The sequence below is a fragment of the Xiphophorus couchianus genome, chromosome 21, assembly GCF_001444195.1.
Source record: "Xiphophorus couchianus chromosome 21, X_couchianus-1.0, whole genome shotgun sequence".
Taxonomy (NCBI): domain Eukaryota; kingdom Metazoa; phylum Chordata; class Actinopteri; order Cyprinodontiformes; family Poeciliidae; genus Xiphophorus; species Xiphophorus couchianus.
The window spans coordinates 7362252-7389585 of NC_040248.1; the positions used below are offsets into that span (position 1 = coordinate 7362252).

Sequence of the window (27334 nt, forward strand, 5' to 3'; positions counted from 1 at the left end):
CTTCTACCAAATACTAGATAAGTCTTCAGTTTGGTGCTTTAGTCTCAACTATCCCTTTTTTGAAGGACAGTTTTGTTTAGAGACTTCATAACTAGTTTTATTTGTTGTTTCTGTCATTTTGTTTATTTGTTTTGGATATTTAAAATGTCTCCCTGTTACAGTGTTAAATGTTGGTCTTATTACCAAAACAGTGTCATAAGAAATTATTGTTTATCGCAATAACTTCTGGGGCATCTTATCGTCCAGCAAAATTCGTTATTGTGGCAGACCTACTCCCACTCCAGAAAAAAGGAGCTGTAAAGAAAAGAGCTTAAGAGGATGTAGAAGTCTGGTTTTAAGAGGAATGATCAAAGAGGTCAATGATCAAATGAATAAATGAACAAAAAGTAAAGGCTGCTTCTTCCTAAAATTGAGAATTTGCTGTAAAAGTTAAATTTAGTTAGTAATATCTGATACTACTGATTAGATTAGTACTTTTAAAGGGGGAACAAAGTGAGTATTGTCAGTAATCTGTGATAAAATCAGAGGTTTATTTTATCTTTCTACCTGTGTTTAAGCAGCAGAGCTCGCAGGACGTTGGATCTGTCCTCTGCTTTGATCTGGTCAGAAATGATCATCTGCTCCACCACCTGGTGGGCGATACCTGGCAGAGTCTTCTGGTCCAAATCCAGCAGCACCGCACCTGTAAACACGAACAGAACACGTTTCACTCCTGTCAGGTAAGCAGCATTCGCTACAGAAAAATTAAAGCACTTTCAAGGTGAAGTTTTCAAACTTTTCCAGCACCACAGTTTGGAGATGATTTTTTTTCCTTTATATGCCTGAAGTTACAGAACAATTTCTTAAAAAAAAAAAAAAATTCTCTAAGTTTTCTGGTATTTAGCAAAAAAAATATTTTGGCAATTCTAACCATTCTAAAACAAGAATAGTTTAGTCTGATTTAAATTCAGATAGTGAGAGAAAAATGTGTCTAATATTTAGAGTTGAAACAAGATATTCCAAATTTAGACTTTGAATCAAATATTAGATTACACAAATCTCAATCTAAATGTTTAGGTTTTCAAACTTTTCCAGCGCCACTTTGGTGAAACTACAGAAGACTGTTTCAATTCACGATTATATAATATAATTTATTATTTTTGTGATAGCATTGCAGGGAAAGGTAAACTACAATATAATGTTATTTTCCAAAATGTCTCTCTCACACACTCTATAAACCTGACTGGTCTGAAAAGGTTTTAAAAAATCTAAAAACAAATCTTCTCACCAAGTTTTCTGGTATTTATCAAATATAAATTATTGGAACTGATCTGAAACGATAGAAATTGGGTCTGATTTGGATTCAGACAGTGAGGAAAAAAAGTTTGATCTAATAAGAAAAAATTAGTCTGATTTAACTTCAGATAAAAAGACACAAACAGTGAGAAGAAATTTGTTTTTATCTGTAATATCTCGTTTAAAAACAGTTTCCAAATTTAGGCTTTTCAACTGTTAGATTTATTACAAAACTTTATGCACAGTTTGATTTTTTCATAAAGTCCTTGAAAGTGTTTGGTACTAAAGCACTTTCCAAACATTGAAAACAACTTGGTGAAATTAAAATATTTCCAAGGAAATCAGTGAACTTTGTCGTGGTTTTACCGTGGGAGATGGTCCGTCTGAGCTCCAGCAGACTGCGAAAAGACAGCGACGCGACGTGCGGTTTCCCCCAACGGTCCGTTTCCTCCTCGACGTCCTCCTCAAACTTGATCCAACGAGCCGTCTCCTTCCACTGCATCTCCTGGTTCTTGTCCATCGTCAGCTCGTTCAGCTCCACAAACACCTGGAGGCGAAGTCATGTTAAACAGCCAGGCAGACATTCACTCCCAGCATGGTTGCCATAGATTTGATTGGGCTTGTGATTATTTGAACTTTTAATTTTTGGATTTCCGGGTCAGAATTGAAAATACAGCTCCAAATGTATACATGTTTATTTAGCAGGTTGCAGAGACTTTTCACTTGTTTTGTAGCCATCAACAAGGTCTTGGCTAACTGAAAATTTGAGATTAATCACAATGAATCGATTAGTCAATAACTGGAGTATAGATTCTAAAAATGTCCATTTACTTAAACAACAACGTACTCAAAGCAGTAATTATGTTAAAACTGTACAAAAAAATGCATGCATTTGGCATTTAAGATAAAAAAATAAAAAACATGTTATAACTAGAACTTCTCAAGTGGCAGTTTTAGCTTTACCTGGTTTAAATTTGATTTTAAAAAGTCTTTTAAGCACCTTTTGCTATCCAATTATTAATTGTAGAAAAAAGGGAACAGATCAGTCCTACAATGTCAACCAGAAAGGATTGAGCTTTTCACAAACTGATGTTGGAAATATTTTCGAATAAATTCAAACCGGCACACCAATTATTTTTCAGAAACATGTAACTTCTGTGTCGCTGCAACACAAGTTCAAATAAACCAATAAAAGCCCTGGATTAATGACAAAAATTACCAAACAAAACCAAACATGTGCCAAACGTTCAGTCAAGAGAAAATTATCCATATTTGGGTTTAGAGGTTAACAAGCTTCTGCTGAAGAAACCAACCAGCAGAGAGGACACTTAGAAGGAAACCAAGCGAGCAACTTAGACAATTACTCCTATTTTTTAACTTCATACTCAACATGAGTAAAAAAGTAAAACCGCAAATCGTGATTTTTAGCCATTTTTGTGGGGCGCTGAAATGTATCTAATGACTTAAAACATTTTATCAGGTGCTCTTAATCAATTTAATCAACTTGTGAAGTTTCCTGAGGTGGAAGATATGGCTGATGGATAAATAAATTTAATCAGTTTTGTAAACAGGGTGGTTTTTTCCCCACCAATGCATTCTTCGAGTTTACCTAGTTTAGTGATGTCCAAAGCCGCCATCTTGTTTTACAGCTTCAATTTATTAGGACTTTGAATTCAGGTAAACTCACAGATGAATTATTGGGCCAGGCTATGATTAAAAAAAAAATTATAACAATGAAGTCATAATATATCCAGAATAAAGTTGTAATTTTTGTAAAAGGAATAAAGTCGTATTTTTATAAAAACTTCAACAAGAAAAATAAAATGAGGATTTTGTGAATTTATACATTAGTATAAGTTTAACTTAAGAAAAACACTTTTTAACTCATTTTTTAGTCTTTGAAAGACTTTATTTGCATGATATTTTCAAAGAAAGAATCACACAAACTGCGCTACAACAAAGTTTTTTCTTATTGAAAATTAGATTTCTTGTCATTTTTAATAAAGTTTTCCTGACATGATTGTGTATTTATCCTGTAAATATGATTATATATCCCATAAATAAACAGCCTGACCCTAACACTGATTGAAAAACAGCCACTTTTTGAAAACATTGTCATTTCTAATATCTTTTTTTAGAATAGAAAAAATATCAAAAACAATTTTATTTTTAAGTCATATCACCCCAGCCATAGTGGAAGCTGATATTTTAAAAACAAAGCTCCAACATGTAAGGAAAACCCGTAAAAAGTCAGTTTCCGCTCTTTCTTCGTTGGTTGTTAGGAGGTTAAATGAACACCATGCTGGTCAGTATTAGTCCAGAATAATCCCCCACCAGAACCCCCCCCCCCCCCCCCCCCCAGCTCCGCTGCAGCCGCTGCATGCCTGTCAAACCACGCTCACACAGGTCAACGCCAACTCTGGCCGGTCACCCAGCCTCACCTTCTGGTACCGGGCCATTTGACCGGAGTCCACGTTCAGCAGGATGCCGTCGGGCCGCGAGGCGGAGCGGTACAGAACTACCGGTACGAGCTGCAGGAGAGGACTCAAACAGTGAGCCGACCCTGCAGAGCCACGCTTTTAAAGACGCCTGAATCTCATCACACACACCTCACAGGAGCATGTAAGAGAATGCGTGTCCGTATTAATAAAACAGATTCCCTCGTGTTTTTTTTTTCTCCCAGTGTCTGGTTACTCTGAGCTTCTCTCCCGTCTCGGCGCGTGAAAGGAAAGAACTCATTCATTCATTTTTAATCATCTCCCTGTCGCTTCTACAAAAGAGGCCGAGCAGAACAAAACCCAAGACGGAGAGGCGGGGAAAAACGGTATTTACAATTTGTAAGCCATTTCAAACCATTTTGAACATTAAAACATGTTTTAAAGCTAAATTTTCCATATTCAGGAGTAAATGTTAACTTTCCTTCCACTTTCCAGATAACTTTATAGATGCTTTTCTAACTGTTTCGCATACAGGATATATCCAGGAAGTGAGTTAGCAAGAATAGAAAACAAATTCAGATTGTTTTCAGAGAAATGACTGAAGAAAAAGAAGAAACTAGCCATCAACAGAGTGATTCACTTTAGATTTTTCCTTCATTATTGGATTTATTTTCAATCATCAGGTGGGATAATGACACATGATCAATATCAACAGATAGCAGAAACGTTTGATAGAATATTCAATAATTTCACTGAACTCTGATCTAGAAGCAGAGGAAAGGCTTTAGCTGCTTAGGCTGGTGGAATCAACTCACTCACTCTGACTAAGCTGCTAGGTAACCGTTCTTTGGTTACTTAGCAACAATTTATGGAGTAAGTGACGCAGCAGCAGTCTAAACAAATCTGAAGTAAATTTTAAATTTAATTGTCCTTTGGGATTATGATTAAATATACTGTATTGAATTGAGTAATAATCCCCTCTACTCCATCTTTATTAAATAAAAACACTAATTTCCCAAAAGATTTGTTGTTTATACTAAAATATTTTTGTAGTGAAATTAGAAAAATTACACAAAAAATAAAATCTTGCCCCAACAACCCTGGGCAGGATTTAACAAAAAGAACATATCTAAACAAATTTTAGTTTCGGTGTAGCAATTTCAAAGCAAATGTTTTTAAAAAGTTCCTAATGTTGATTAAAAGTGATGGATGTTACAGTATTTGGGAATGTTGAGGCTGAAAATGAGGAAAATATTTCTCCAGCTTTGGGAAAACGTCTCCGGCTCCATTAAAGGACCAGAACGGTCCAGTGAAAAGTCTCACCTCGTGTGGGGTGCGGTCCTGCTTTTTGCTGCGAGTCGTCGGCTCTTTGTGGTCTTTGCCGATGTGCACCATCTGTCCCTTGGTGCTCTTCCTGACCAGGTGTCTGCGCACGCCGGGAACATCCTCAAATCGATGACCTGGGGAAACAAAATGACAAAAACTTTGACTAGAGTCTAAAAAACCTGATAGTTTTTACAATATTTTCACTAAAAAGCAGAATACATGATTCCCTGAGCATCCTCGCTGGTTGCTGCAGCCTTGCACCTTTAAATCAAATCTCTGCCCACCTGGTCAAAGGCCTCCTGGCCTTTTTGTTTCTACAGTCCCTCAGTAGGGAGTAGAGTTACCCATGCTGGCAGCACACCAGGCATTGAAAAGCAGAGAAAGGACAGTTGCATTGGATAACTTGGACAAAAACAGCAAATAGAAACCGTTCTGAACTCAAACAGCAGACCTGCTCACAATTATGGCCGATTCATTCCAGTTGTAGCAAACAATAAAAGAAAAGATGGTTGCAAACGAGCATTACAAGAAAATGGTTATCGCTGGACAAATTAACCTGAGATGACTGGATGGAGATAACATTTAAAGTGTAAGAAAATGGGAGGAAAAAACGGCCTCTCTCAAACGGTTTATGGTGGCAAAGTTGACTAGATTGTACAAGATTCAAAAGATTCAATTTTATTTTGAGAAACCAAACCTGATGATTTGAGTTTGGTTCCTTATTATGGACCCAATGAACTGTGTTATTATTGTGGAAGAGGGTTAGGGACACTAGACGAAAAAAAATAAAATTACTTTTTTCAGAATTCTTACTCTAATCTTCCGATATCAAAAGTCAGAAATCTGAGGGGAAAAAAATTCCCAGAATTCTGAAAAAAAGAAACAATTGAGAAAAGAATAAAGAAAATTAGATAAATTTCTGAGAAAAATATTGAGAAAAATTCTGGAGAAATAAAAAAATAAGAAAATTGAGACAAAAGTCAGTTTCAGTTTGTTCATTTTCATTTCTTGCACTTCTTACTGTTTAATTTCTATTTTCGTTTAAATTATTCTACTTTGCATTTCAAACATTGTAATCTTTTCCTGAAAAACAAAGTGGTAATTGTTTTTTTATTATTATTTTTATGATGCACAGGCCTACTCATCTTTTCTTCTTGAGAAACTGGCATTATGATATTGAGACAGGATGTTTTGTAAAATGCACTTCCTTGGGAATCAATGAGGCAAAAAAGAAAAAGAAAAAAAACTCTTGCAGCAACATTTTAACAAAATTCACTTACAGATATGTGAACTTGTAACAGAAAAGCTTTCAATGTTCAACATCAAAGTGTAGACTCATAAGTATCAAACAGTCCTAAATAGAGACATAAAAATACTTTAATTTCTGCCTTGTTTGCACCAAACCCTCCTCTACAAGATTCAGGTTTTATCCAGAAGTCACTCCATGATGTCTGCAGGTTGCATCAAAGTAAAAAAAAAAGTTTCCAGATTCCCTCCACCCCCAACATCAGAAAGCATCAAGGAGAAGAGGTGTTAATTTGCTGGAGTTGAACAGAAGTAATTCCTGTTGTTGAGCAGCAGCCAGAGACAAAGACTCTTTCCCAGGATGATTTATGGGAGCGGATAAAAGAAGACATGATGAAGAACGTCTAACGAAGCGGTTTGCACGCTCGGCTCGTCATCTCAAAGCCACAAAAAGAACTAATTATCAAACCCGCACTTATTTTGGCCTTCACGTCGACTTAGCGTGTTTCACTCAGAGGTCAGAAGCTGAGGTCCAGGTTTCCCATTTAGCCACCATGTTGGATCAGGCTTTAATCCTGAGGGCCTCAGCTGACAGCAGGAACGCCTAATTTAATAACGAAGGCCTGTTTCTAATTAGTCGCTGCTCTGCGCTGAGGGGTCGGCTTCTTGACGTAAATCACCTCGGCCCCTCGATGGCGGCGCTGGCTGGGCTAGGGGCCGATATGGAGGGGCCCACGCCGCAGCGAACAGAAGGAGGTTTCTCCTCTGCGGTTCTGGAGGAATCTGAGGATCTCCTAAGCCAGGATTTGATTACACCACTGATGGAGGAATGAAGGTGCATCAAAGACAACGAGCTGGCACTGATTTAAACACTCTGACAAATGAAGTCCCGGGTATTAAAAAGCTCGCACCATGACACACAAATACCGGTCAGAAGATACAGAAGCACGAGAACGCAGGAGTTTCCTGCAGGATCAAGACGTACCAACATGTGTCAGTGTAATTAATCCACAATAAAAAGGATAACTTTCATTTTAATATTTCAATTAATCAAATATTCATAATGTTTTAGCATAAATCGCCTTTCATTACACAAAAACAAAATCTTACCAAGTATTTTTTCGATTAATTTCCATTGTAAATGTTTGAAATAAGACAAAAACTTATAACATTTCAGCAAAGCATAGGTCAATAATTCCTTAATACGACATTAAACCACATTGAAAATGACATGTTAAAACAAAAATTAAAATACCAGCATATTTGCTATAGACATTTCAAACATAATCTATCTTATTTCACCCTCATCGGAAAGGTTTGGTAGCAGATTGAAATTTTGAAGTGCAAATGAAATTATAGTAAAATTATATTATTAGGCCTTCAACACCAATAGACAAAAATAAAAAAGTGGGGAGATCTTATTACCTCACTTATTTTACCCTTTTGTTTGAAAATTGTAGCTGACATTAAGTATGTTTGGTTTTTCATTCATATTATTATATGAAATTTTATAATTGCCTTTTTTTTTTTTTATCAAACCAAGTTTTATTTGTTGTTCTATCATTGATCTGTGATGTTGTGAAGCACTTTGGTCGCTGAGGCTGTTGTAAATATTTCATGTAAATAAACTTTGACTTGACTTGAGGTAAGACTTTTTTTTTTTAAATGGCACAAAACACAAAAAAATCTGTTTAATCTATTAAAAAAAAATTTGGTAATACTTTACTTGAAGGAGTGTGCATAAGATTGACATGGCATTGTTTTGTCAAACATAAAAATTTATATTTATAACTGTTATGAAGTGTCATTCAATAAATAATGACACCCTTAATGCAAAGTTGACTCTTAATGGACATCTTTAAAGCAAAATTGCATTAAAATTTGCATTATTTACCAAATGACACTTGGTGAAACATTCATAAAGACTCCTTCACATGTATTACAGGTATCATGCGAGTCTTATGCATACCCCTTCAGATAAAGTGTTACCAAATCTTTTCTCGTTGCTCAACCTTCCCAATCGTAAATAAAATTCTGCCCTTCAACTAATTGCGTGATTACTCACTCTTGATGCCGTCCAGGTCGGCGGAGGCCAGCGTCAGAGCTTCGCTCTCGTCCGTGGGGATGCGCTGGTACTTGGCTTGCTCGGCGCCCGTCATGTTGCCCGTCCGTCGGCGATCCTGCAGGTCGTAGCTGCGGCTGGCGGAGGAGACCCGAGGCAGAGGAGGGTTTTCTGGCGAAGCCGAGCGGGAAGTGGGGCTCGGGGAGCTGGGCGAGTCGGGTTTACTGCAGGAAGGGGGAGAAAACGTGGAAATTTGAGATATTTTTCTAAAGATATTTTACAAATACATAAACATGCTCACTAACTCACTGCCTGGAAGTTACTTCAGCAAGACTAAAGTATGCATATTTAATAAAATCAAACTAAATCTTAGCGTAGGTTGCTCTGCAGCCAAATGGAGGAAAACTTTATGCAACGTAATCCAGGCTGAGAATAAAACCTCGTCAAGTGGAAAAAGTCTGTGTCATGAGGCGGAGTCGACTGTAGAGACAGGTGATTTATGGGCCAATGAGAGCAGGATTGTCCTGGTCCATCAGATGATGCCCAGCAGGCCCACTGCATGCCTGAGTCATGGTAACGTACAGCGAGTACCTCAGAGTCCAAGGTGCACAATAACCTGAGAGATCTCTGCTGGAACATTTCACCAGGTGATTATTTGTTTATTTTATTCATTAAACTCTTGAGTTCTTCTACTTCTGCATACTTTGTGCCATTTCAGCTGTTTAACTTTTACCAAATTCTACTCAATCAGAACATTACGGTTGTGTCTTTTGGTATTGACATCTCCTGCGGTTTATGAAATATTAAACTTTTTGTAACCATTGTAGTGAATGGAACATCCCATAATTTCTGAAAAATTCGGTGCTCTTTCACAGCTAAATACTTCCACATAATTTAAGCTAGAAACACCATTCATACTCTAAAATGTAGACATATCTTTTAACTACTTCTGTTTATTTCAGCTTTTTTGCATCTTTTACAGATTTCATAAAATCACTCTTCAAGATTTTGCTTGTATTATTCTCAGACATGTCAAACAAAACAACAAAAACTCTGGCGGAACCTGAAAACTGCTGCTGCGCATGTTACTAAACAGGTTGTTGCTAGGTAACCATAGAATGAGTGAGTTAGCTGTTGCTAGGTAACCAAAGAGTGAGTGAGTGAGTTGATTCCACCAGCAGCAATCTTTCCAGATGGGTGCAGTTCTGGATCAGAGTCGAGTGAAATTATTAAATTCTGTCGATTGTATTATCTATTGATATTGTGTGTCTATCATATTATGTTGTTGATTTGTTGTAAAAATTGATCTGCTCTTTAATGTTTCTTTACACAGACCTGTAAGGCGTTCCATTTATTTAGTTCTGACTTTTTTTTCCCCTTAGATTGCAGATCCTCTGAGAAATGTTTTTATTTATGGACCATAACAGTTTGTCTTTTATTTAGGGAATAAAATGACACTCACTCGAAGATGAATGCATCTTTGGCTTCTGCTCTCACAGGAGACTGGGGAAAAATGTTCAGGTCTCGGGTCGAGTTGCCACATCTCGACATTTGGTCTTCATCCGACAAGAAAAACTAGAGGAAAAAAAAGGCATACATTTTATTTGCAATTTTTAAAATTTATTTATTTATTTATTTAACAAAGCAGGCTTCGCTTTAGGGGCGTCTACTCTATTTGGTTTAGCTTTAAGAAGATTTTAAATCATCTTAATATTGATTTAAAATTGAAGAAATATAAAATAATATTTTTAAAAATCCCATTTAAAGTCTAATCTGAATGACTCAAGTATAAACTGAATCAGTTTTGAATTATTTTTCCCTTAAATTAAATTTTATCATCTTCACCATAGTTTATAAAGCACATAAAAGAAAAAACAAAGTGCTGTAATAAAAAAAAAACTAAAATAAAAATAGTACTAAATACGATCAATAAGCAAACATATTTTATGTTATTTTATATTGTTGTATAATATAAAATAAGCAATTAAGTCAGAAAACAAAGTTATGATTCATAATATTTAATTAGTACAACAAATTATTAGGCCCTCACTAAGAAAAAAAATTACAAGAATAGTCATATTACAAGAATAAGTCGCAGTATTGCAACTATTTTAGTATTATGACTTTATTGTCATATTTATTTTATTCTCAAAATGTTATAACCTTATTCTTATATTATCTCAGCTTTAGTCTTGCAGTTCTGTGACTGCATACTTTTATTTTTGTTTTCCTAGTATGGCTTTAATACTCCGTTGTACAAATCCTTTGGTTTTGTGTAAACTATTTTCATTTTCTTGAAGATTTCTGCAACAATGCTACTTCATGCTCACCTGCTTAAAAAAGGTTCAGGTAAATATAATAAGGTTGTAATAAAATATATTTGTAATAAATATCTTGTGAATAAATAATGTGAGCAGTACCTCTACATCTCTGGGTTTCTCAGACTCCGATAAAACAGAATTGGCCTCTATGCTCTCTTCTTCCTCTTCCTCTTCATCCTCCCCTTCCTCTATTGGGCCACTAGAGGGCGCACGGCTGCTTTTATTATCCTTGTCCTTTTTCCTTTTCTTGCCGCTTTTCTTCCTTCGTCCCTCGGTCGGCAGTTTGGACAGAGGTCGGTGGATGTGACGAGAGTAGTGGCGGTGGTCTGCGCAAGAACAACAACAAAAAAAAAACACCACACAAACAAGAAGTGAAGGTGAAATAGTCAAAAAAAGAGCAAATCTGACCACACAGAACCACTACTGTACGCAGAAATGAGAGTTGTCACTTTCACCAACTGGCATAAAGATGGCATCTTACAGACTTAAATAAAAGTCTTCATACTTTAGACTGAAAAAGTGCAACAGAAAATGCCCCATTTTAAGAGTTTTAATGTGAACCGTTTCATTTCTCATCCGTATTTTTACCCTTCAAAAGAAAAGTTTCAATACTTCAAAGTTGAGACTAAAAGTGATTTTTGAATCATGTTGCATTTTTAGCGATAAAAAGAACTGAATTGTTTCTTCATAGTATTTGTTTTCTTTCATATGTTTTAGAAAACTTTACCAGGGAACAATTATTACTTGGGGAGCAATATTTAACAGTTTTAATGTTTGACAGAATAAACAGAGGCAAACTGAACGCTCTTTGTTCTTACATTCGATGTCCTCCTCATGGTAGGAGTGAAGCAGCTCGTCTGGTACAGAGGCTGCAGGGCTGAGAATGTGCTGGAAGCGTTGAACGCCCAAAGCTTTGTTCAGGTCGCCCTCATCTTCTTCTTCCCCTCGTTGTTGGTGACCGTGAAGCGAAGAGGCTGCCGAAGACTCTGGCTGCAAACGGGGGGGAAAAAATATGTAAATAAACCCATAACAAAGGAGTTTAGATAGAATTTTTTAAAAAAAGAACATAAACAAGGTCAAGGATGCAGAAGTATGTAGAAATGCACAGAAACCATCTTCAGTCAGAGGCCTCTTCAGATCTGTTGCAAGACTGACTGTTACAAGAGATCCTTCATATCCATCCAAAACAAGTATTTGATTCTTGAATACTTTATTATTCAAAATACTTAATTTTCTTTTAGGATAAATTAAGTATTTTCAATTGGATTTGATCCCCACACTGTACAGCTCAACTGTGAACAAAAAAGTGCAAAACAAGATAGGAAATAATCTCATTTAACCAGCTTTGATTTTAAAGTAAGCTAAGAATTATATACATCTACCTTTGTTTTGAATTTACCATTTGCATTGATTGTATTTATTTACAAATTTTGTGTAGTCATGTTGTTTTAACCTCGTTTGTATAAGGTAAGTTACTCATCATCCAGTGACAACAGATGAAAAATAGCTTTTTGGCTAATTCTTGTGCATTTACAAAAATTGTTATGTGTAATGCCCCTAGCAAGTGAATGAAAATATTTCTAAATTTGCATCACAACATTCGATTTTGATCACAAAAACAATTTAAAAATCATTTAGAGGGACCAATCAATGTGAAAAGATGTTGAATATTATTTTTTAAATATTTCAATAGTTCAATAAATTCCGGCACAACCAACCCTTTAAAAGTGTTGATGAACTTTATATGACCCAAGATTATGTGCTTCACTCTTCCTCAAACTCTAGAGGGCGCTGTAGTCCTGTTAATCATCCCTAACATCATATGATCGAACCTCACATGCCTGGGATCTCAAATATGAGCTTTAAACGGGAAACAGCGGCCACGTGCTGCAACCTGTTACACTCATTTCCACGCTGCGGTGTGACTCGGATTGCGTGAGTGATACGAGATCCGTTTGTTTTCCCCCCACGCATAACATCCCCGCCGGTGGGATGTTATGACACGGGTTGATCGACTCCAGCAGCATGGGATCACGAAGAAGCAGTGTTGCCATGGCAACTTTGGAGGTATGCAAAGCCCTTGCAATAAAACGTAGGAGTCAAAAGCCACCTGATGCTATGTGATAAACTTATCAGGAATTTGAGTCAGATTCATGAGATTACCTGGAGTTTAGCATATTTTAAATATATTTTAGTTTATGCCGAACACAAAGAAAAATGTTTCTAACTACATCTTAGCAGTTCAAGCCCCATTTTCAGCAGATGTTGTGTAATAAAGATCATGCAGACAATAAGCTCATAACAAAAATCAATCAGAACACAATAACATGGACTTCCTGTCCGACAGAAAATTACTTCATTCCTCCTTCGCTCCACATACATCCCAGATGTTTTCATTGATTTAGGCACGAATACAGAGTGGGGGGGAAATGATTCCCATAAAAACCCAACTAGCTGTTCTATACTGAGAACAGGTTTTAAAATAAACACCAAGGAGAGTAAAAGTTCAAAACTAACCTGCAGAAGTTTAAACATGCTTAAGCAAACATTAAGTATTGACCCCAAATCAGTTGCAACTTCATAGCCGCATAGTAATTCACCAAGTATATTAGAAATATACTTAAAATATATTTTAAGTATATTTATATACTTAAATTAGTATATAAATATAAAATATGAATTATTCTGATTTAAACGAAATTTTAAACTAATGAGTTGCGGTTTGTTTCGCATCTTTGTGCGCTTTATTTGTGTTATTCTGATCTCAAAAAGATACAGCTAAAAGGTAAATGCTAAATGTTAGCCTAGCGTCTTCCTGTAGCTTGATATTTGTAGTGGTGAGGCTTGTGTTAATTGCAGAGTCTGTTATTTATGAGTAATTAATCACATTTTATTCAAAAACTAGACAAAATATGCAATGTTTACAAATCCAAAACCTTTTTTGCTGCTAAATTACTGAATAAACATGAGCTCAACAAAAAGATTTGTTTTTAATCTGTTTAGGTTATTCAACCATCAGAACTTTGAATTGGGTCTAACACTGCTCTAAATGTGATGTTGCAGTTCTTGTATCAAAGTATGCTATTCATGAGACTATTATACAGAGTGTCTTCAGTCAGAGGGTTTTTAGAGTTCCTGTAACACAGACTGCTGCCACAATTCTAAAGAATGTTGGATAATACAAGTTGCATTTAATTTCCACCTGGGATTAAGTATTTTTGAACTGAATTTTGATACATTAACAGAGAGAAGTAGTTTTAGTGACTAAAATACTCCCTTTACTAGTTTGCAGTGTGTAATAAATTTACATAATTGACTTCATAAGAGAATTTTCTGCTCAAACAGAAAATTAACCTTACAGAAGTTAAAATTTTACCTTAAAAGTATTGGTTAAGTTACATGATCATGAACCTCTTGAGTTTATTTTTAATAATAAGGCAGGATTTTTTTTAATTGAAAATATTTAACAGTAGAGTGGCTTTTGTTAATGACAAAACTACAGTTTGTTTTTAAAAACTTACATTTAAACAATAAAGCAGTATGTTTTTAGTAAGTCTTTAAACATTAACTCAAGTAAAAGGACAAGTCTAAAACCTACAAAAGCAAAAATATTTCTGCAAGTAAAGCTTTTAATGGGTTAAAAACTGATTTAGCAATAAAATAAAAAGAATGGAAAACATTTTTCTTATCCGATTAAGTCAATTCAAAAATTGTGCTGTTTTTATTTTCACTTATATTTTGATTTTGTAGTGAATAAATAGAGAAATGAGTAGAGGATTGTGGTAAAATGATTTTCCATAACCAATACCCTGAGGAGTCAAAAAAAAAACGAGTTTAACCAGCAGCAGCGAGCGCAAGGTGCAGTTTGAAGAACGGCAGATGATTTCCATCACAGCTCACTGTTGAGGATTAAAGCAGCAAACCGCTGCAGGAACCAGGAACCGTTCTACTTCTGCTCATCACTGCATAAAGTTTGGTACCATCACAATCAGAGCGTGATTATTTTAACTACAAACACCAACAAAGTGGGACCTGCATCATTGGAACAAGCTGGCAGGAAAGTGGAAAACCAACCTAAGTGGGATGAAAATCTTAAACTGTTCATCTTTGAGAAAAGAAATCAAATCCTTGAAAGCATTTCTGATTTTAGCATATTTACCACCTGCAAATCTGTTTGCAGAAAACATTGTATAAATGAACTTTAAATAAGATGCTCACTGGTTGATTAAGATGGAAACATTTTAATAATCATCGGAAATATGACACAGCCAATAAAAAGGATTGCAACAAAATCTAAAGCAACTGTCAATTTTTGAGAAAGGGACTTAAAAAAAAAAAATAAATAACTGTTTTTCTAAGTAGAAGTTGTGGAAATACCCAAAATCCAAATATTATGCAATCTCTTATTTGCACTTTGGGTCCAAAAAAACCTAAATGAATGAATTAAACAGAAAATATAATTTATGTTTTCACAGCAGGGAAATGTATGAGTAACTGCAGCAAAGTGACGGGCAAATGGAAACTTATTCATACAAGATGAATAAAATAAAGAAAACTGTTCAATTAGGACTAATCTACAAATAAATAATTTACTGAGCGATTGCTGCAAATTTCATGCATGTAATTGCATCTGAAGTGGTCCATATTGTGGATTTATTAAATTAGACCAGAGCTGGATTATAAGTAAACTGATCTCAGTGTTGATGTGTTTGCACAGTGACTGTGTTTTATGCTGGAGCAGCAACAGTTTACATGCATAGTAAAGTAGTCTCAAGTCCAACTGAGTCAGCATTTAGAGGGAAACCAGGGTTGACCCAGTTGTCGCTCCACTTGTCATCATGTCGCACCGTGTTATTTATCTGTCGCTGCGTTCCCGTCTTAACATGACACTCCCTGGAAACCGGAGCCAACTCTGTACTTATTGCAGATGGCCAGAAGAATTTGCACTATGCAAGCAGATTTTAATCACTTTTCTGTTACATCATGTGGGTTTCCCTGAAAATCTGAGACAGCCTCATTACCAACCATTCTTTAAATTGCCTTTTATTGTAGGCTTTTAAAAAATGTTTTTTAAGTTCACTTTAAAATCTGCCTCCAGAGCAAAGACAGAAATAGTGGCAGTACACTACTTAATATATATAAGCATTTTCGTCTAGATTCTAGTGCATACGTTTTAGTACACTTGAAATAAGACCAAACTAACTCACAAATAACTTTTCAGTAAGATATGAGAGTTTGTTTTATTTAGACAAGTCCTTTTACTAGTGCTTTTGAGATAAAACAAGCTCCCATTTCTTGCTAAAAAGTTACTTGTATGTTAGTTTTATCTCATTTCAAGTTTACCAAGATAATTGCTATAAAAACTAGTTAAAAGAAAAATATGAGTTTGTGTTTTTACAGTGTAATGAGGATTTTATTTCATTAAGTTTATGCACTAATATTTACCAACTACCTCTAGTTAGTTATTCTTTAGGCTCTCTAAAGTAGTTAATGACAACTAAAGGACTTGACAGAATCAGAGTATGTATCACAGAAGTGGAAAGTTGAACAATTATATAAACAAAAGCGTCAACTTTGGTACAAAGTAGCCAAATATTGTGTAAACTAGGCTGCTCTGTAGCCATAAAACCCATTCACCCATCAGCTTTTAGCAAAAGTGAAACTGTAAGATGGTCAAAGCGTCCACCACAAAGTGAGAGAGACGGTGATACGTCAGCTGCTCTGCACAAGTTACACCATGTCCCATTATTATGGGCTTTAAATGACAGTGCAACACAATGAAAGGTTAAAATAAACTGAGATTTTAAATGAAACATAACCCACATAAATAAAGAAACTGCCTGATTAAATAGTTAGTCATTAAAAACAAAAACAACTTGGTAAAAACCAAACCACAAACTGATGCCATTTTGATTACAACAGGCAGAGGCCACATCCTGAAGCAAACATGTTCAAAAGAACAAAAATATCTGTTTAAGGCAGATGAGGGAGAAAAAATAAAGTCAGGAGAAACTCGAGTTTCTTCAAGCAGTAGTAGGGCAGTCGACACTCCACCCTAAATAGAAAAACACTTCATTGTAACACTTTTTAAATTCCTTCTGTGTTCAGTTGCAAGAAAAAAGAAATCTGACTTTGATTCTCCTAATTTCATGAGTTACAATCTTAAGAAAATAAACATTACAGAGAAAGAGCTCAAATTTTTAGAGCGTGGGTCAAATTCCTCAAAAACAACAAAAAAAAAGCAGGAAGTCAAATACTATAGTGGTATTTTCAGCATTAAATCTGCTCTAACAATTTGTACTTTTATGTAAAGTTACATTTACATTAGTGGTGTCCAAACTTTTTGCCCTGGAGACCAAAACCGGCAAATCTAAAACTACAGGCAGGCCACAAAATTCATTATTAAAATATTGCAAAAATGTTTGTCTTTAAAAAAAAAATAAAAATCTGCATATAAGTAAAGATCCAAAATCTTTTTAAAAAATGCTTCAGACCGTTACCTTATTTAGAGAAAAACTACATTTTTGGAGTCAACAACTGCTTATTTTGTTGGCCTAATTTTTACAGTTGTGGTCAGGATTACTGTAGTAACCATGTACTCAGTTTACTTTGTCCAAGTACACAGATCTAAATTTTATTAGTGCAACTAATTTATCCTTGTAATAAAAATCAATCTAGAAGGTATTTACGGATCGGTTTGTCACTATGAACAGTGAGTTCTAATGCAATTCAATTTTAAAAGTGTCTAAAACTAATGTAAATTTATTCTAAAATATGAATCATTTTATAGAAAAATTGTGCTCTGCTACCTTTGTTCTGATTTGTTCTTTTTGTAGATTTTAATTCTGCATTTTCTGGTTGAGCCGTTGCATGTTTGGACAACCATTCCCTCTGGTTTTGGATGATGTACAGCTGGAATCATTTTTTGAGCTTACTTTTTTTTTTTAAACTTTCAGAGAGTTGCTGTCATACGTAACCATGGCAACACAAAGTTTATTTAATTTCTCTTTGGGATAAATTAAGTACATTTGAATTTCTTCTTCCACCAATTTTCAACTGTGATGTTACAGCTTAGAAGAAACTGTCAACGCTTATAAATGACCAGTGTCAAAAAAAATGCAGAATATCTGGACAACCAGAGAAATGGACCTGTACTGCAGAGGAAGCTGGCGAGTTCGTTCCGTTTGATTAAATATGAGGGTTAGAGCGGTAACCTAACTGAATGAAATGTTTTAAGGAAGCATGAAGCGTGAACTAGAGTAAATATTAACCAGACGCAAAGTTCATAAAGAGGTTAAAGTTACACAAATTGGGCTATATATAGACTTTGGAAGTCGGTACATTGAGGTTTTAGAATGATATCTTATAAAAAAGAAACTAAAAACTTAGAAACAATGCTCCAGATTCACACATTAACTCAAGCACGATATAAAAAAGGAAAAAACTCACCGTAAACGAGTACAGAAAGTCCATCAATACCACTGAGGTTTGTTAAAGAAGCCACAAACAAAAGTAGGAAAATTCAATTTATTTAAAACTAAAAGGTTTTCCACTTGTTGGTTGCTTGACGTGATGTGGTCCGATGGAGTCAAAAAAACGACGTCACTTTAAGCGTTTAATGCGTCTTAGAATTCAAACAGGATTATGTGAACTCAGAGTACACATTTACTGACTGTGAGGCAGACAATGATTAACCTGCTGGGGTCAGCGCCAAGATGACAGCCAATAACCGCCAACACACAGCCACAGAGCAAACATTATTATCTCTACGCAGCTTCTTCAACAACAGCCGTCAGATTCTGGTCCAAACATCTTAATGGGAACAAAATGCAGAAAAAGACGAATGACTGGAGCCAAAGAAAAGTTAAAGAAAATTTTGTTAAACGGCAAAAAAGAAAACTTGCAGTATTTTATCAATATTTCCTTTAAAAAGATTAATTCCTCATTCTTTATTATTATAATTTGAGAGATTTCGTGCTCTGAGACATCTGTATTTTAAATGTGTGTGTTTTAAGACAAGGGCTAAGATTTCCAGAATGTAAACAAAACTGGAAAACAAAAATTGTGGGAGAAAAGCAGGATCCACTTTAAAGAGATAAATATAAACTTAATATGATCTCAGGCTATAGCCACTTAAGATAAATACAAATGTCCTTAAATTTTCCCCATACTTCATTTTACCATTTTTTTTCCATCACTCTATCAGATCACCAAATATAAAATACATGTAGAACAAATAAAATGCTGCATCTGCACTTTCTTGTTTGCAGAGGTAAACTGTAGGCTGTAGATATTTTTGTTTAAGCTAATCTCAGTTATCCCTTACAATCCAAGCCTATTTTCCTCCATTTTGATGTTTATTGAGAATAAATGGCATTAAATAGATCTTTATAGTTTTAATGGGAGTCAATGCAATTTATAGAGTTTTAGTGCAGTAAAATAGAGCCATAATATAGTGACAATGTTTAGTTTTTGAAGTTTTTCATGAACCTAAAACAACTTGTATCCATTTGCTTATTGAACCCACCAGAGTTCACTTCAATTGAGCCGAGACAGAAGTTTTTAGGTGGGCCAGAGTTCATTTTTTGGTCTCCACACGAACTAGAGTTTGATTAAAGTGGACCAAACATAGCCAATCTGAATTAACCCATAGTTAAAAAGTTGAAACAGTGGCTTTTTTGGCTCAGTCTATTTAGTTTTTGCAATGTCAGCATTTCCACACCCCCTTTACAAGCAGCGGTTCAGAAACGATGGCAGCCTTTCTGGGAAAGCCTCAACTTGAGATCATCATAAGAGCTCCTGTGAAATGAGTATTAATCAATACAAAATTAAAAAACAACAAATCTTATTCTTGGAAAGCGTCCCTGCAGTTCCCAGAGCTCCCAAAGCTGAGAACTTACAGGAATATGAGCGTAATAGAGCTCAGCTTTTTTTACTTTAGCACCGTTCAAAGTTAATCATGAGATGAGCTTACTGAGATGAAGACCTAAAGGTGCAGTAAAGAAGTGTAGGTTGGCTGCTGACCAACTGCTTTCTAACGCATTACCAGGAATCCTTACACAAGCTAGTAGTTACTAGCTCCTCCGCTTGTTTCTGTTGCCGTTAGTAACTGTGTTTTCTTTATAAGTATTAGATTTTAAACAAATGTAATCATTTACAGTGTTTCATGAGTAATTTTCTGTGTTTTGAACACATTTTTAATGTTGTGGATTTTAGCTATGTTTAATTTTACAACTGTTAGCTGCTCATTGGGAACTATTACTTTGCAGTTTCAGGGTTATTGTATTTTATTTAATGTATAGGGGCAGAAGCTAGTAGACTGATGTTAACCACCAACTTGATTTTTTCGTTTGTTAGATTAAATGCAGTGAACCTGAGTGTTTCTGTTGTGAAGTCAATGTATTATACATATTTATTAGTGTTTACTTTTTGTACTCAAGTTTAGAACAATTGAAAGCGACTAGATCTATACAAACACAGCAAATAAAATGTGACAAACACCAACTTTCTGTGCCAAACAAAACTAAGGAAGCTGAAGCAGCAGAAATCCTGCACATGGGTAAAGGGAACAGAAACCTTTGCAGCAAAATTGTCAAGCAAAACAAGCCCCAAAAACTGCTGTGAGCAGCAGGGGAGCTGCATTAATCCGCTTCATTACCAGCAGATTTTATCAAATGGGCCTGACCTCTCCTGAGTAGGGCTTCCCAACATGTTGCCGTGTAAACTTACACTGTGAACAACTGATGCAACAGCATCTGTAACCTGGTCGGGTGCGCTGGGGTTGCTCATGGCTCTGCAGGGAAAGTTGCTGTTCTTCAGGCTCTGGGAAGCTGGCTTGGACTGGTGTGGCTTTAGCCCTTCTCTTTCTCACTGGGACTCAGACAGCTTTTGGGCAGCATAACCTGGAGAAACACAAACCAACGAGACAGTCTTTGTTTACAGTTAAAAAGTCAGGGATTTCCATGACACCTGGAATAGAAATGGTTGATGATTTTCCCCTACTATCCACTGCCTGGCCAAAAAATTATGCAACTATCTTATTGGATATTTGCACAAGGACTACAGTCTTCCAACTGTCAAGTTGTTTAATCCCAGCTGATGCAATAACTGGCCTCTCATTTCTTAACCATGTTGAAAGACCTATCCTGTGGTCATGGAAATTATGCAAGTCTGCTTAAGAAGAATCAAATCATTGGCATCAGGCAGAGAAAACATCTAGCAGAAACTGCTAAGATTGGGTTGAGAATTGTTTAGCTTTATTAAGTAGTATAAAGAAAGTGGTGAACCATCGTCTTTGAAGAAGACGTGGTCTGAAAAAAATTGATTGTGTGATCAAATGTTTGACATCAGATTTAAGAGTAACAGAAGAAGCCATGTTTAATAGTGAAAGTAAATGTTTTTCCATTTACAATATAAAGGGAACTCTAACAGCTGTGTGGCAATAAAAAAAACACTAATCAGAGACTAAGCAGAGAAAAAAGTTTCAATTTGCAAGGGAGCATAAAGATTGGACTCTGGAGCAATGGATGAAGGTCATGTGATCCAATGAATTCAGATTTACCCTCTTCCAGAGCAAAGGCAGCTTCAGGGTAAAAAGAGAGGCAGGTGAAATGATTAACCATCATGATTATGATCAGAATCAGCAACATTATGAGGCCAAAAGGCTATCTGAATGTACTGAGTGACCAACACTGGATGGAAAAGTCTCGACACTTCAGAAGCTTATTGAAACAAAGCCACAGCAAATGTGTGCTATAATATAAAGGCTGCTAACAAAATTAGTGACAACTTTTTTGGGGCCAGACTGTAGCTACAATGGGCCCAGATCTCCCTCTAAAAGCCCCTGAAGCTCCTATTCCCATTTTACAATACAAAGGTCAGCGTTATAAACTGAATTTCAACATACATTTTTGAACAACCATTGGTGTTTATTCTACAGTGTTTCCAATTAGAATTTTTCAATTCCAATCTAAATACAAATCTAAGCCATTTATTGCAGGCCTTGTACCAGTTTTCAAATACTTTATAAGGTAATTAAGCATTTAGTCAGATAAGACCAAGATAACAGTGCTACTGTGCAGAGAAACCATTGATAAGCAGCAGATAATGCTTCTTCCAATGTCCACCTTCAGAAACTCTGAAGTATCTCCCTAGCAACATCAATAATCGTATTCCTACAGTCCAAGCGCAAAGGATTGGACTCCTTTCTTTGCATTTCCAGTCTACTAAAGCAGGTGTTGCATATTTACAGCAGCAATTAGAGATCTTATAAACCTTCCTGGTGTCTGAACACAATTATATTAATGACCTAAATGACTGACGGGTTGAAAAAGAGGCATTAAAGCACCAATACGTAAAGAAACTCCAACCAACGTGCCAATTCCTGCACTGCAGTTCACAAGATAAAAAGGTGACAGATTCAAAAAGAGAAAGTGTTTGAGCTTGGATGTGCTTAAAGACTACTTTCTCAGTAAACCTAGACCTCACCACTCTGGAAAAGACAGAGCTCCCTACACAGGGATAAAGTTACCAAACCCTGGGATCCTGGGTAAAAGCCCTGGGAACCCGTTTATCTACCTCAGGGCAAGTCTGCAATAACACCGCTAGGATAACAACGATCAGAGGCAATAACAATAACAACACGTGAAATCATCCTCCAAGAGAGTAAAAAAAACAAAACTGATTTAAATGTTTCTACCTGGTTCATTGCGGCTTTCAGTCGGCTGATTTAAAAAGTACTGACTGCTTCTTGTGCAACAGCTTCAAAGAACAGAGACATTGATGAGTGCCGACAGCGAATAACGACACAAGTCGAGTAGTTGGACACGTCTTTGCAGAAGCCCTGTACCTTACAAAACCAGATTTTCCCCTCAAACTTCCAAACTTTTCCGTGCTAGATTTAGAAAGGGCATTAAATGGTTTGGGGAAAAACCTTGTTTCTGAGAGGAAGCAAGTTTGAAAACAGGAAGGAGGTAACTGCATCAGAGTCAGGCCTCTGAGGAGTTTTAAAATCTGAAATTCCTTCTTGGATCGCTCACATTTGACAGAACAGAAAGAGAAAGGCATACATGAGTAAAAAAATCACAAGTACATAAAGAAGTAACTTTAGACAGTTGTGGAAAATGCAGATTCTGTGGACTTCCTATTTTAAGATATTAAGTCATAGATTGAATGGCAAGTTAACAATCTTCAGAAAATATCTATATTGTGTTGTATAAATACAACACAATAGATATAGTTAAAGATGACAGATATAGTTAAAGACGACGAGTTAAATTCTTAAAACACTTAAAACTCTCTGAATCATTTGTTTTGAGAGCTATGGATCTTCATAATTTACATTCAAGTTAAAAAAAATGAAACCAAGGAGTTCATATTTGCAAGCTCAGAAATCCAGCCGATTAAAGTAAAACATCAAGTTAAAGCAAAGACGACAAAACGTGCAGATGAGTTAGGTTGGAGAGTGAATGGAAGTACGGCGGTCCGGTTTTACAGACCAAACATGCTGGAGCTCAGTTTAGGTTGCCCGTCAATAGTGAGTTATCAAGATGTTTTTGAAATGGGTCATTTTCCAGACACCAAAAAAACAAAAATGGTTGGATATATATAGTTTAAGCGCTTGCGTTGTTTTTAGAAGCAATTGAGATCCATAAAAATTTGCAAAACATTAATTTTGCATCATACAGTAGGTCTCCTTTAAACTACGCCACCCATCAATGTTTTACAGAGATTTCATTAAATTATATTAATAAAAGTCACACAACCCCAGAGGAAACCTGAGTGAATGAAATGTAGACCTCCCTTTTTGGAGAGAAACACTCTTGAAGATTTTAAGAAATACTCAAAATTTTCATCATCACTCTTCTCAGGTACAGATTTAAGTGATCACAACCATCCAGGATTGTTGATTATTCACAAGTACAATGACCTCAGGTGTTTAAAATCTTGAGCTTGTCTGTTCGGAGGATATTCTTAACACATTTATCTATAATTTATCATAAAAAAAACAAACAGCAATACCAAGAAAAAATAAACTGATTTGAAATGATAAGGTCATGAGAACACAAAGTGAAAAAGGAGCCAAGAACCTTAAAGCCACAAATAAAATCTGATTAGTACGATCTACAAGGATTTCTATCCAGGAGACTTTTGCTTTAGCTGGGCTCCCACAGGGTTTACCAGACTGAACTCGGTTGTGATTATGGTCAAACCAAAACAACCTTAACTCTTTCCCCATTTCCTCTCCAAATTCTCCTTGAAAAGTCCTTGGATTGTGAAGACCGCAGCAGCTTCAAATGTACTTTGTTGTTACCCATCAAACCAGGAGTTTACATTGACGTTAAAGATCTGCAAAATGCAAACAAGTTAGCATGTCAGACACCGAGCTGCTCGAATATCCTTCATATAGTGTTGCTACTCAAAAACAACAGCAAATTGATTGTTATTAATTTCCTTATTGGCTACTAGGAATACAGGTTTTCTTAAAGAACAGAGCAGGAATGTGACTTTGTATGAGCATTTACAGAATATATCTAAAAAAAATAAAATAAAATGTACATTTTAAAAGGTAAATACATTTTTTTTAAGTTATCAGCCAATTTCAAAGCTGACACAAAAAATGTCATATCTAAAAGCTGTAGAAATGCCCACTTATTATCCGAAAGTAAAATCTCATGCGGATTAATGTCACACCAAAACATATCAATCAACCATTTATTTTTTCAGAATTTTGTTGATCATGCCTTACAGCGAATAAAAACACAAATGGTTCTCTGAAAATTAGATAACCACTTTAGACCCATTTAAAAAAAAAATTTTTAACTAGAAAAGTTAGGGTCATGTTATTATGTAATCATGCAATGTTGCAATGTTCAGATCGTCGTTAAAACAAAACACACAATAAGGGCTAGTCAGACCCTCATTGGGAGTGCCTAGCTTCGCTAAAAAGATCAGTGGAAGGAAGAAATAATGTGAAGATTGTGACAAAATCCGTTTACTTCAGGGAAATCCCTGACTTTGTTAAGCTAGTTATGGACCAAAAAAAGAACATCCAAAAACATCAAGCTCTAGCAAATAAGAACTGGACTGTTAAATGTGCAGTGAATCCAAGTTGTGAAAATTTTGATGCCAGTTTGTTGGTATGCACCTTCCTTCCTGCATCATGCTTTGACGAGTTAGGTTTTCTGTCTGCAGTCGGAAATCTTTCGCTTTTACCTCAAATTGTATTAGTAAAACCAGAAACTTTAGACTCCCGTGTGGCGTCTCAGGAAAAGGATAAGAAAAAGCACGGCGGTCAGATGGCTGGACGGAGGTCATGAGCCTGGCTTGAACTCCAGACAAGCCATTGCAAGCGTCTTAAGCCGGCGTTCCGGTGAAGACGCCCTGACCAGGCACGGCTTCAGTCTGCAGCCCAACACGCGAGCGCCGGCCGCAGATTGCACAGTTCTGTGCCAGTTCAATCCGACAAGAATGCGTAATTAAAGAACAACTCAATAACATGAAAATTATGCCAATAAAAAAGCTGCTTTTCACTAGAAATAGACTCTTGATCGCAAAGTTCAAAACTCAACAAATACAGGCCTTTACTTAGAAAAAGCAGGACAATGAGAGGGAAGAAATAAAAAGTTTAGATCCTCGTAAAAACAAAACTGAGGACTTAATTTGGATTTGTCCTGCAGACTGAGGATGTTTTTTGGTTTTGTCTTTTGAAGAATTTGTTTTAATTGTTGCTGAGACAGTTTAAAGTGAGACATAATTTGTCCTTTGGGTTTTATGTGGAACCATTAAATGCAACATTTCCTACCATAACACTAATTAAATAGCAGACTAATTGGCTTAGAAACCACTTCTCTTCAAGATATACATCATTTAAAACAGCAGATTTATTTTTTTAGGTCAATTAGAGAATGTTTTTGCAACTGAAGCTATTTTAGTGGCGGTGTTTTGAGTTTATCAGTACTTGTTTACATTTTGGTCAGATATAAAGCTACAAGCCAGACTCAGCACTCACCTCAACTCTACTGGATATTAGGAAGCCGGGATAAAAAACAGGAAAGAAAACAAACTTATGATTCATTAGGTAAACCCAGAGAGAACCGTCACCAGATGAATGATTAATCAAAATTCAAACATAATCAGAGAAGAAAAAGCAGAAGGAATGTGACGCAAGGTCAACTTAAGATAATAGAAATGACTTGGAAACACAAAACGCATCAATAACAGTATAAATACCTCAGTGTGCTTACTGCATGGAAGCCACCGCAGACATTCTAGTTTATTCTGACCTCTGCTGTGAAAGGAGCTGGTCAGACTGCAGGATGAACGCAAACAAAAAAGGGCAAAATGCAACAGAAATTAAAATATTGGGACAAAAAAAAAATCCTGTTATTAGCATGCGGCGTCTCGCTGATCGCATGCAGTCCGGTGTGCACCGTCAGAGCTACAGGCTGGGACTGATAACACAACCTTCCTCCTTGGGATTATGTTTCCTCTTCCAGCCTGCTGACAAGCTGCCATGTGACTCCATTCAGCACTGAGTCAGAAGCTGCTGCTCAGGCAGACGGAGTCTGATATGTGTCTGATACACAAGCTGGAGCTGATGGAGGAAATTAATTTTTCAACCTCAAAGAAGAGGTTTATTAGCAGCCCGTAAATGTTTGTAACAACTTCAGAACTGTGCATCTATTACAATATTTTCTTATTGCTCAACAAAAAATGGAAACTAGTTTTCCCATCTCCATGTTCTTTGGTTAAAACAAATAAAAATGGTGTTGAGAACTTAGCAATCAGTAAACTTCAACATACCAGCAGCTCCATTGTTATTTCTGCATATGAAATGTTGGACAAGCTGATCCTCTATTTATTTACAAAATTATATTTAAAATAGGGCCAGGACTATAACACAATCATTAGTTGCATAAAATTTGTAACAGAGTAAAATCTAAATGCATTTAATTGCCACTTTTTCGTCCCCTTTTACACGTACAGAAGTGACAATGTGGAAAAGTATTTACTTATTTCTGGTACGCCAGTTTATCGACTAACGACTAAATGATGAAATTTAACGTCCGTTACTGGTTTTTGCAATTGTTGACTGTATTTGTTATGTTTTTATGATGTAAATCCCTTTGAACTGCCTTGTTGATGAAATGCACTAAACGGATAAACTTGAGTGAAATCCGCAAAGAGCAGTGGAAGACAGAGTCGCTTCTCTTGGTCCATTATTTTATCATTAAGATTAAAAAAAGATGAGAAATGTAAGAAGTTTTATTGTTGATCTATTTAATGAATATATGAAAAAGCCCCCTGAAAAAAAAAATAATAATAAAAAAAAAAAATCACAGATCTGAGCTGATCAAGGCAAAATTAGCCGATTCTGAGGTCTGGTTGATCGATTCACCAATTTTAAAAAAAGCTGCCGAGACAGGAAGCTATGGAGCCGAGTTTACAAAAAGGTGTGAGCAGCGCTCCATAAAAACAAAACAAAGATGATATAAGTCACCGTTTCATTTGCATCCAGATCAAGTTTGCGATGAGTGTAAAAGACTGGCTTATTGCCAGAAGTTACAAAATCATGTGATTGTGACAACATTAGGAAATACTGCAACAATTCAGGCCTTTTTGCAACTTCTGTTTCTGTGCGTCCAACAATCTGTCACTTTTTTGGG

General features: G+C 35.9%; 1 protein-coding gene and 1 long non-coding RNA gene across 5 annotated transcripts in view; one reads left to right on the top strand and one right to left on the bottom strand.

The window, feature by feature from the left end:
* Positions 1–27334, bottom strand: part of slc4a2b (solute carrier family 4 member 2b) — a 45303-nt gene that overhangs the window by 8509 nt on the left and 9460 nt on the right. For 2 of the 4 annotated variants that reach the window (XM_028004799.1, XM_028004797.1), the window contains exons 3-10: positions 20397–20569; positions 11486–11657; positions 10767–10993; positions 9809–9921; positions 8350–8570; positions 5037–5173; positions 1642–1822; positions 547–682 (exon numbers count right to left, since the gene is read on the bottom strand). In XM_028004799.1, the coding sequence (XP_027860600.1) occupies positions 547–682; positions 1642–1822; positions 5037–5173; positions 8350–8570; positions 9809–9921; positions 10767–10993; positions 11486–11657; positions 20397–20456 (1247 nt within the window). In that variant the 5' untranslated portion in view covers positions 20457–20569. Of the gene's footprint in view, positions 1–546; positions 683–1641; positions 1823–5036; positions 5174–8349; positions 8571–9808; positions 9922–10766; positions 10994–11485; positions 11658–18116; positions 18326–20396; positions 20570–25898; positions 26120–27334 lie in introns of those variants that run through there. The other 2 variants (XM_028004798.1, XM_028004800.1) reach the window with 2 other exon arrangements.
* LOC114136671 (uncharacterized) lies at positions 637–4332 on the top strand. The gene is made up of 2 exons (XR_003593859.1): positions 637–719; positions 3959–4332. It is a non-coding gene; the product is annotated as an uncharacterized LOC114136671 (long non-coding RNA).